We start from the raw sequence: 12,530 nt of genomic DNA on the forward strand, positions 1-12,530 counted from the left end.
TTCTTCACTCGTGGTATACAACTTACCATTGCTAATAACAAATATTCTTTCACAATTTCCCACGCACTAGTGATATCCGGGCCTTCCAATTCCTCCCTCCATGAAACTTCCCGAAGTTGACGTCTAAGACTATTATAATCACCTGCCTTATAATTCCACATAAGTTCCTATCTCTTTGATACTCCTGCATGTCTATTCATTTTCCAAGTCAACACCATATGGTCACTCTCTCCAACTGGTGGGAGAGACGTCAACTCAGTTATTATCAACTCTTCTTATGCTATAACCAAATCCAAAACTTTTGAACCTCTTGTTCCCTCTGTTACATGTTGCCTAAGACATTTGTCCCTCAAGAATTCTAGAAATTCCATTCCCCTATTGCTACATGCATCTTCCTCTCTCCAATTTATACTACTGAAGTTAAAATCTCCCATAACAATCATTCTCCTTCTTGCACTTGCCAAACTTAGCTGTCTAAACATCTCCTGGTCCCCATCCTCTGTGCTCCTGGGTCTGTAGCAACACCCCACTAAATATCCTGTCTTGCCTACCTCTACCTCACACCATACGCTGTCAAAATCATTTGTCTCGCTTCCTTCCAAATTCTCCACTCTTAGAGGACATAGGTCATCACTTATCATAAGCAGTACCCCACCACCACGCTTTCCCCTCCTATCCTGATGAAAAATGCTATACCCAGCGACTTCTATTCCTGTTGTTATATCTCCTTCTGTCAACCACGTCTCAGTGATCACAAGAATTTTTGGCCAGGCTGATGCTATCTGCACCACCAATTCCTCTCCCTTATTCCCTCTAAGTTTTTTTTAATGTTGCTCATCTTTTTATAAACCACTTGTCTAATAATTTTTTTATCAGGATATTTAATTTGTCAAATTATCCTTATTTATATTATCAATATAAGCTACAGTGCCAATGCTGCAATATATCTGCCGACGGACAAAGGTTCTCTTCACTTGAGCATTTTGATAATGCTCTGTTCTGGTGATTCTTGGTCTCATTCTTAAGACTATCTTAAACAATAAAACCATAAAAAAATACAGTGACATACTAAAGTAGCATATCACTACTTTACATCAAATATAAGAAAACACTCAATAACTTAAAAAAAAATTACAATCTGCCAGGAGCTTTGTAATCTTAGACATCAACTTAGGGAAGTTTCATGGATGGAGGAATTGGAAGGATGGGATATCATTAGTGCTTGGGAAATTGTGAAGGAATATTTGTTAGCAGCTAGTAAGCTGAATTCCATGAGTGAAGAAGAGGACACAATTTGGAGTGAAGTGGATGACAAACAATATTAAACAGGAACTGCATGTGAAAAAGAGGCTATGGAAGAGATATAAGGAGACAGGTGAAGAGAAGATGCATGAAGAATATAAGACACAAGCCAGGAGAGTGACTAGTATGGTAAGGAAGGTGAAACTGGAATATGAGAAGAGATTGGCCCTAAGATCCAAAGAAAATCCTAGGGAATTTTTTAGCAATGTGGCCAGTAGGAGGAGAAAATGTGGAAGAATGACATTGTGGAATTAAAATGGAAATAGAGGGACTGATGCAGAGGACATAGTGGAATTGTTCAATGAACACTTTATTGGTGTAGTTCATCCTGCAGGAGTAAATTTTAATACTAGAGGGATAGGGCAGGTTCGAGGTTTAGAGGTGCAGGAGGAGAATGTGTTCCAAATACTGAGTACTCTGGATGTCAGTAAAGCTGTGGGACTGGATGGTATTTCACCACAAGTTTTGAGAGAATGTGCTAAGGAACTGACAGCTCCTTTGACCTGGCTTTTCAAAGAAAGTCTGGCTATGGGAAAGGTGCCCAGGGAATGGAAGGAAGGTAAGATAGTGCCATTGCATAAGGGTGGTATGCAATGGAAGTATCTAATTATAGGCCAGTTTGTGTGTCATCAGTAGTTGTTCAGATCTTGGAGAAATTAGTTAGGGACCGTATACAACATTGGGCAGATGAGGTTAATATTATCTGTGAGAGTCAACATGGATTTGTGAGGGGACGCACTCTTGTTTTAGCAATATGCTAGCCTTTTATAATAAAGTTACAAGAGCAGTAGATGAGGGAAAGGCATGTAATGTCATTTTCTTGGACTTATCAAAGGCAAATGACAGGGCCACATGATAAGCTGATATTTAAGTTGCAGCGCATGGGTCTGGATGTCAGGTTGGTCATCTGGATTCAGGATTGGCTGTCCGATAGGCATCAGAGAGTTGTGTATGGTGGGGAAGTTTCAAGGAGACAGAGAGTTACACAGAGGGGCCCGACAGGGCTCAGTACTGGGACTTATGTTGTTTAACCTTTATATCAATGACATTGTCAGTGGATTGCAGGGGAATATTCAGTTGTTTGCAAATGATGCAAAGCTGGGAAGGGTTATTAGTAATAGTGCAGATGTGGTAGCCCTGCAAGAGGATTTGAATAAGCTAGACAGATGGGCAAATGAATGGGGGTAGTGGTTTAATGCAGTAAAATGTAAGGTCTTGGGGTTTGGGACACATCGACGGGAAGCTGCATACTCGATTGGAGGAGCTATACTGGAGGAAGTAGGGGAGACAAGAGATCTGGGGTTGATGATTGATAGAAACCTGAAATTTAGGGGAAATATTGCAAAGGTGGTGAAGGTAACACAGAGGATTGCTGCAATAATGAGAAGGACACTGACCTGCAGAGATAAAAGAGTTATCATTCCATTGTATAAGACTCTGATCAGACCACACTTAGACTATTGTTCTCAGATTTGGGCTCCAGGATTTGAAGGGGATAAATTAACTGTGGAAAGGATACAAAGGCAGATAACAAAGATGGTTTCAGGCCTGTACAATGTTATTTATGAGGATCAGCTAATGGAATGTGGACTGCAGAGTTTGGTGGATAGAAGGAGAGGTGATATGATGGAGACTTTTAAACTATTGAGAGGTAGTTACAGGGTTGACACTGGGGAGTTCTTTCGCTTGGTTGAACAGCGGGAAGGAGTGATGACAAGGGGCCATCCCTGGAAGTTATGAAAGGAAACTGTGAGAAAGAGGGTGAGGAGTGGTTCTTTGCATGGAGGGGTGGGTGAACCATGGAATGCATTGCCTAATAGAGTGGTGAGAGCGAGAACGGTCAATGAGTTTAAGGAGTGTTATGATGGACTTTGTGTTTCTTAGGACCTCCCGCAATGAGTCTTTTGACTCCATGGAGGCCTGAATAATAATAATAATAATAATACACCTATACCAGCCTTGAACCAGAATCCAGTGTGCTTCTACTTTCATTCTCTGTCCTGATAATTAAAATCTCCCCCCCCTCCCCCTTAAAGTCTTGTACTCATTGAGTTAATTTGTACATCTTTTTTGAGGCATTATATCACAGAAAGATAAAATATATAACAAATCTGTATCTCATGTTAGCTAAATATCTGATCTGAGGCTCAAATAGAGACAATGAGTTTGAGACTGTCTAAGGTGAGATTGAGTATTTTTTCTGCTATTATTCTCAAACAGATAGTCTCACTGTCTCTAGAGAAGTAAAGGGTTTGTGGCAGCATGAGATAAACTATGTATTTGTGCTATTCTACTAGCGTTCTCACACCAGACAGCCTCATTTTATCAAGAGGCAATTTGAAATGTCTGTTGTAAAATAGACATTTCAAATTAATGACTATCTCAGACTGTGTTTTGTTCTACTTTTGTTCTTACACCAAATAGCTTTATTGCCTGTAGAGGGCTTATGTTATGGCTCTATTTTTAGTGATGCAGTTCTTGTGCTATCATCAGCAATATCCCTTTTATTTGCCTGTGTTGTTTTCCCCTGAAAATACTATACTTTTCATATTCTATCCTCCAGTAGCTCAACTAAATCATTTCACTACTAGCTACAATTTTCATTAAGTTGTACCTGATTCCTAATATATATATCTTTGTAACACAAAGAAATTGCAGTATGTTTTTTGCCAAAAGTTACAAATTTCCTAAGGACATAGTTAAGGAATTAATGTACACCAAAATTTAACTCAAAATATAAACGTTACATGCACAAACAACCATTTCTAACATTATTTTTACACTTTAAGTCATGTAATAACAAAATTAAATAAATTTATTGCTTTCTTATTCCATGAGCAGAAACATAGCTTCATATTGAGATGACAGCTGAATCTTTTTAGTTGAAACACCCAATTAATTGTGCTACTGAACCAATTATTATGAGATATATTAACCTTAAAAATATTCTTTCTGATATATTTATTGAAATATAGCCAAACTTCTAGTACACTAAGATATTTGTTCCAGTGATGGTGTTTTTTATGTGAATACCTGTGAAGGTTGTAAACCTATAGTATCTTTATTATTATTATCCTAAGACATTATACACCACTGCTAAAATCAAATTCATACAGTGGTTATACCATTGATCACTGATATATATTATACTGAGTACACCAAAATTCAACCCAAAATATATACTTAAAATAATTAGCTGGATAGACTAAGAAACAAAAACAGAAGGAAATGACTAATATAAGAAATAACAGTAGTAGACAAAATCCAAGAAAAAAAAACCGAGGAACTTTATGAAGTGGTTTGTCCTTGTGACCAGAATGGGAACAGAAAGATTACCAACTAAAGCCCTATATACAATGATGGAAGGTAAAAGATCTAAAAGGCGACCCAGAATTATATGGATAGACAAAATAAAAGAGGATCTGAAAACCAAATCACAACAAGTGACACCAAACTGGATAGAACTGTTTGGACTCTCCAGGGACAGACAGAAGTGGAAAGAGTTCATTCAGCCTCATTATCATTCATATAGATGATGGAAGAGAGAAGAAGAATCCTAAGACCCCCATGGAGTCAAACTCTCATTTAGGAGTCTCATTTCATACACACAACTCATCATACTGAACTTAAACACATTCAGTCATTAAGAACACTATGTAAAAAAACCTTCTTCTCACTCATTCCCTTGCTCATGCCCTCCTTAATATATCTTCCAGGAATGACCAGTTGTTCTCCTCCCATCTCCCACCATTTTATGAAAAACCTCTTCAATGTTACTCCTATAATAACCCCTTACTAACTTGTATGTCTATCATATCATCCCTCCTCCTATAGACTGCAAATTGTATCATCTCTTCATCCCTTTGAAAAGCAGGTGACCAAATCTGTGCACAGTAGCCATATGTGGCCTAATCAGAGTCTAGCCTTATACAATAGACTCTGATTAGGCCAAAATAGAACACACTATACAATAGAACCAGAATCTTCGTACTTGTACCTACCCTTACTTCTACAATTAAGTGTCATCATTATCATCATCATAAGGGGTGTATGTACAGGATATTTTGATAGTACTACATGAAGTTACATCATTACCAACTTCCTTAAAGGTAAAAGCTGTATAACTGGGAGGAGACCTCCACATAGCTTTTAAAGGAATGCGGAGAACTGACCAGGACTACTGACCTAATGTCCAATCCTAATCTTCTCATGGTGTACCCTGTTAAGTATCTACCTGGATACTGAATGAACAAGGATGGGCTGGCAATTTGGAATTTAGCCAACCAAATTGTATTCTTATTGGCTTAAACCAAAATAAAAAATGATGGTACAACACATCAGAATTTCATGCCAGCTGGGACTTAACCCAGTTAAACAAGGCCCCCATTGTTTTCGCCAGGGAACCAGGGCAAACAGTGAAAAGTCAGTTACTGGAACAAATCCTGAAACACACCCCAACTCAACATCACCAGAGTGCAAGATTGGTACTATCAACAAATCAGTGTCCACTGCATTATTCCCAAAATTCATTGTGTTATCCTCACAATTTTGGCAATATGTCCTCTAAATTTCAGATTCTTATCTACCATAACCCTAAGATATCTTACTTCATCCACCTCCAATAATATATCCCCACCAACAGTAAATTCTACATCCTGTCTTTGTTTTCCAAATTTTAAAATCTTACATTTTGCAACATTGAATGACATCCCACTCCCATGCCTATTCACTCAATCTATTCAAGTCTTCTTGTAAGGCCAGAACATCTGGTCTCTTCCTCATAGTTAGTCCCAACTTTGCATCATCTACAAACAGCTGTATATCCCCATTCAAATCTTTCCCAATAGCAGTAACATATAGGTTAAACAGCAATGGCCCTAAAACAGGTACCTGAGGCACACCACTAGTGATTTGCCTCTTCTGAGATATTGCTTCCCCATACACAACTTGTTGATACCTATCAGACAGCTAATCTGCAATTCAATGCACTAGTCTAATATTCAACCCCCATCTCCTCCAGTTTGACCATCAACTTATCATGTGGTAATGGATCAAAAGCCTTTGCAAAGTCTAAGTATACTACTGTATATCCATCTCTCACATCCAATGCTGCTGTCACCTTATTGTATTAAGTAAGTAGATTACTAAAACATGAACTCCCTTTAGCAAATTTGTGCTGTCCATCAAAGATAATACCATTGTTGTTAACCCAATTCCGTATCCTGATTCTCACCAGTATTTCCAACAATTTCACCACAACACCTGACACACAGTTTGGAATATAATTTGATGCTTGACTTCTGTCACTTCCTTTATGAAGTGGTGCAATCTTGCCTTCCTTCCACTCCTTTGGAACTTGACCCAATGTAAGACTCATAATTAAACAAATATGTCAACACCCTGGCACATTCCTTCAAAATTTGTGGTAATATATCATCATGTCCCACAGCCTTATTAATATTAATTGTGCTTAGTTTCCCATGTACCTCTTTCTCACTCACAGTGTCTCTTCTCAAACTCCACTGCTCATTAAATATCTCAACTATATCTTCTGCAGCAGTTACCCTTATACCATTTTCTCCAGTCAATGCCACTCTACCATTTCTTTTTCTCCTTACTCATCACAGAACCACCTCTTCAAATCCAACTATCTTCCCTACATCCCAGGTCATTCCCTTTCCTTTTTGTCTACACACACATACACACCCACACACATTCACATCCTCTTGGAGCATCAACCTTTCTCACACTGTGTTCTCCTGTCCACCCTAAGTCTCTTCATTTCGTTGTTTTTCTTGCACAATTGTTCTCTCATTCTCTACACTCATCTTATCCACTTCTTCATTTATAAGTACCACTTAAATCTCTCTTTCCTTATTCTCCACCTTTTTCTCATCACTTGTTACTTGCTCAGATTCATTCTCTGCAGTTACCCTTCAGCAACAGTCTTTCCAAATGACTCACACCAAAACTATTCAATTGCAGTCCATCATATACAGTTCAGTTCTTCTTTCAAACTCATTCCACACATTAACAAACTGCACTCAATTCTCTTAACACATTTGTGCCAACATATCATTAAAAATTCTTGCTCTCTGCCTCATCTCATCACTGTTATGTAGCATGCATTTGGATCTAAGTATTGCATTAGTGCCATGAATTAGATAATAAAAAAAAAATATATATATATATAGTGTTTGATATATATATATAGTAAGAAGTTTGTTATATATATATAGTAAGAAGTTTGTTATTTATTAACTATTATCATTGTTTATCTCATTTTGAATTACTGATAATATTAATTTGGGTGTAACTAACTTTTTTTTTGTTTATCCTATAGTATATGCTCTTGGAAAGCTGTATGAGGTGGAAGGAGATCTTTCAGTTATAGCAAGGTATTATATTTTCATCATATCATCACTTTGTGGTATGTACTCTTAAGTGGCATGCTAGATATTTTCATAGTACATTTAAAAATGGTTTTCTTATTAACATAAGAATCCTAAAGTAGATGCTTCTGTAGTTGAGTGGTTTTGTCACATCACCTATCTGGGAAAGAGACATAGGTTCAGATTCCTTGCATGACAGGCAGAATTTACATAAGAGAGTAGCTATAGTGTTTGATACAAAATCTGAATGAGAGTTAAAATCAAACGGAGTGATGTGGATGTGAAAAATAGTAGTAAACGAATTAGATATATATTGGCTATTTCTATAGTAAACACCATTATCACTGATTTACAATAACACATCACATCATTCCTTTCATGTTAAGTGCATAGGTCACAGCTAAGTAACTTGGTTTCTTAGAAACCTGATTACTGCTTATTATAGTGCAGTTAATCCTATCTGCATTTTCTTCTATGGCTATAAATTGTGTGTGTTCTTTTGGTTGGGTTGCCTGTTTTGTGGGATGCAAAATCTGAGTTTTCACAAGGTAAAACTTTATTGATACAAAATTAATAATGGAAAAAACTCACATACAAAGATTATTTAATAGTATAATTTTTGCCTGTGTGTCACAGGCATCTTCAGTACATTAAGCTCAAATTAAACAATGACTGACAATTCCAATTTTGGAATTGTCAGTTATTGTTTAATCTTTGTATGTGAGTTTTTTCCATTATTAATTTTGTATCAACATGTCTACTCATGGTATACCTCTTTTAAAACTTATTGAGGTAAAACTTTGCCACCTCCATATGAGATCCTGACTCATCTTCATTGAAAAACCCTCATAAAGACCCTTTCCTGAACAGGATTTGAATTCAAGTTTTTCCAACTAAAAAACTCTCTCTCTTATAATGAATTATTTTTGTGCTTTTCATAGTTCAGTGTCAGAAGAGTTGACTGTAGTAATATTCGAGGCCAGTTGTGTGTGTGTGGGGGGGGGGGATTCACATAATGAAAATGGGGAAATGCCATGGAGTCTATTAAAAAGTTTAGAAACAGAGGAGAGAATCAAACTACAGAAGGAATCTGAAATCATAAAGGTGATATAAAAACTGGAAAGAGAGATATTTTGGATGTCTGGAGTAATTACAGTAGTTCCTCCTTATCCACGGGGTTCCAACACTCCCCATGGATACCAGAAACCACAGATAGTACCAAACCCAATACATATATACATACCTATGATAAAGTTTAATTTATAAATTAGGCTCAGTAAGATAGTAACAACAATAACTAATAATAAAATAGAACAATTATAATAACATACTGTAATAATAGTTATCTGAATGTGAATGGAATCTTAGCAACCCTCAACATACATTTGCTTTATTATTTTATGAAGTCAAGAACTTTCATCTTTTCACTTAAAAGGAAGCTTTAAGGCTTCTCTTTGGCATATCTGAATTGCCAGCATCACAACTCTTGTGCTGTGGAGCCATTATTAATCAAAATAAGGGTTACTTGAACACAAGCATTGCAACACCACGATAGTCAATCTGATAACTGAGAACTACTCAGAACTGAGTGCAGTTTAAAACTTATGAATTGTTTATTTCTGGAATTTGCTATTTAATGTTTTCAGGTGGCTGCTAAGTGACTAACAGGAGGACAGCGTATACAGTACAGTGTAGGTATGCTGGACAAAGGGGTGATTCACATCCCATGTGGGACAGTGTGAGATTTCTTCACATTACTCAGAATGGCAGACAATTTAAAATGTATAAATTGTTTATTACAATTTAAATGTAATTTTTACAAATTAAATGTTTATTTACAATTCGGCAATGTAAAATTGCATAGGCAAATTGGATACTAGATCCAACATTATTTCAAAACTATGAAAGTTTCGTAAGTTGATAGTTGATCTGAGAGCTTACAAGAATACAATCCTCGGCATTTCTGAGTTGCCTTAGCTTGCATTACTTAACTTAGTTTAGAGGTCTCTCTGCAATTCAACTTGGGATGACGAGGATTGTATTCTCGTAAGCTCTCAGGTCTACTTACAAAACTTTCATAATTTCTACAAACATTTGGCTTTGAAATAATGTTTGCGTCTAATATCCATTTTTCCAATGTAATTATAAATTGTTCATTTCTGGAATTTTCCATTTAATATTTACGGACCAGTATTCACTATGGATAATTGAAACTGCAGATAGCAAACCCGTAGATAATGTGTGTGTGTGTGGGGGGGGACAATGGTATTTTGAAAATTGAAGTAGGTAAGAAGTAGTTGAACTGTGACTAAAAATATTCAGGAAGAATATAGTCAGAAGATCTCGTTTAGAACATGAAATGTGGAGAGACAGTTAGAGTAGATAATATTTCACCTATAGTGCTGAAAAATGGTGGTATGAAAGTTTTGCAATAATTATATGCTGCACAAAATCGGAAAGCTTGGTCAAAGAAATCCCAGATAATTAGAAAAAGGCTTTTATTGCATACTGTGTGTGCACGTGCATGCATGTGTGTGCGTGTACATACAATAGTGCAATAAAGGAATTAAAACTATCATGTAACCAGAAAAGTTTGTGTTTTTAGAATAAAATTAAAACATAAAAACTGAACAAAAACTTGATTTTGAAAAATAAGAATCTTCAGGAGCTGACAGAAGTTTATCAATACCACTCATATAAAAGTCTCAATTTTTAGAAGCAAAAAATCATTCAGCTCTGCTCCGGATGTGTCTTGATTTCGAAATCATTGGTTTCATTATACGCACGCACGCACGCACGCACACACACACACACACACACACACACACACACACACACACACACACACACACACACATGATTTCTAAACAAAAGAAGAAATGATGATCAGATTATGGGATATTTGATGAGTGTGGAGGGTAGAATAAAGATGTACAACCAAGGCATTAGTGAGCTTGTCCTGGATCATTCAATATGATGCAAGGATTTGCATTATCCTGCATGAACATGTGTGCATGTGTGATATTCATTCATTCAGGATAATGTTAACCAGCACATGCTGTATTTGGAGAAGCACATCATGAATAAACAATTCTAGCTAATAAATGTTGAATATCAGTGACTGTTGAATGCCAACAGCTGATCCAAAAATGGTTTATTATTGTGATGCAAAAACAGTGCAAGAAAATTGATGGCCTTTAAAGTTTGTTGGGTGAGAGTTATGTGTAATCTATTTTCCAAGTTTGTATACCTTTCTCAGCTAATAATGCAGACAAATGGTTTCATCAGTCACTTTTTCCATTATTCTTTGTACAAGCACATGGCATGTTTGGTTTGAATCTGACTTATGTGGAACCTACTTGCTGTTTTTCAGACTTTACCAGTTTGGTCTGTTAATCATTTATTGATTAACTTGTTATTGCTAATTTTCATACCAGATTTGGCATGGCCATTATTATAATAATTGGCCTGCTAAATTTGGTATAGTTCCTTTCTATGGTCAAGAACTTTCTTCTATGGTATGGCCAAATCATATTTCCTTCCCATGATGAGTCCAAGGACTCATCATGGGAAGGAACCCTTCACACAATTCACTCTCTACACTATTTAATCCACCATCTATTGCCCACTAATAATACTTTTGTCTGTAAATTGCATTCATTTTCTGGCTGATTTGCTTGCATGCAGAACAGAATGTATAACAAAAGTTTCTGGGAGAAAAAACCTATGAGATCAATTAACTAATCTTCAATTTAAAAAGGCTGTATTAAGATTTCTCTCCTCATGAAGAGAATTGAATTCAAGCATTTTCCACTCGAATGGTGCAACATCCACAATTCTTACAATTGACTATGGAAGCACTTATCATGATTGAAGACTTATAGCTGGTTCATTTAATATATTCTTTGCAAATTCTTTACAGAAGAACTGAACTATAAAATTCCAAATGTAAGACTTGCACTAGACAGTGCCACATAATTTTAAGTTCCTCATTCTTGAAAAACCAGGAACGATTTTGTTATAATAAGTACTCTGTAATCCATTCTAAGTAATGACTTAGAAGACGAGATGTATGGAAACAGATAACAAAATTTGCGTGGGTATTATTGTTAGAAACCAGTTAAATAAATTTATTCTGTGCCACCATCCCTAGCTAGTGTATAATTACAAATAAGTTGAAAGATCATGTGCAAACAACCAGTAATCCAACAATTCAGTTAACTAATTCTAACTATTCCAGCTGAATGATCAGAAATAAGAAAGAAGTTAATTCTATTAATCTAGAAGTAATAGCGAGAAAGAAACACAAAACTAGCAGCATGCAAAACTAGAAACCACATAGACGTACAAATTTTAAGAAAATTTGGAGGAGTTAACAGATAATATGGAAGCATTTTTAAACATAAAGTATTAAATAAAAACTTGATATTAATCATGCCATGCAAAGTATTATGAACTATGTATTAAGTTGATATGAATTATTAATACTCTGTAATGCATAGGACATATAGAGAAATATGTATGAAGTAGGAAAGCTGAGTTGTGCAAAAAGTAGCAAAACAGAAGCAATGGAAAAAAACTTTACAAAATATAGAATATTATGAAGATGAAAGAAATGTTTTGGAGGTTGCCAAGAAAGCTTACAAACGGAGAAACATTTCTAAGCAAAACATAAAAGAAAAAAAAATAAGGATGTTCTAAATGTCTGGAATAATATATATATATATATATATTTTAATGTGAATCCTGCAGGAAAGGTTTTAAACCTATAGTGCATTAATACTATTAGCATTATTTTTAAGTAGATAATTTGGAAATTCTGTTTTGGAGACCAAA

The 12,530-nt window shown here is 35.8% G+C and overlaps 1 protein-coding gene across 3 annotated transcripts in view; it reads left to right on the forward strand.

Annotated features, from left to right (window-relative positions):
• Mvd (mevalonate diphosphate decarboxylase) overlaps nucleotides 1–12,530 on the forward strand; it is a 137,938-nt gene that overhangs the window by 80,059 nt on the left and 45,349 nt on the right. For all 3 annotated transcript variants that reach the window (XM_090408722.1, XM_090408723.1, XM_090408721.1), the window contains one exon: nucleotides 7,646–7,700. In XM_090408722.1, coding sequence (XP_090264848.1) covers nucleotides 7,646–7,700 — 55 coding nt within the window. The remainder of the gene's footprint in view (nucleotides 1–7,645; nucleotides 7,701–12,530) is intronic.

The sequence above is a fragment of the Typopeltis vanoorti genome, chromosome 18, assembly GCF_054136105.1.
Source record: "Typopeltis vanoorti isolate ZY-2024b chromosome 18, IOZ_Tvanoo_1.0, whole genome shotgun sequence".
Taxonomy (NCBI): Eukaryota; Metazoa; Arthropoda; class Arachnida; order Uropygi; family Thelyphonidae; genus Typopeltis; species Typopeltis vanoorti.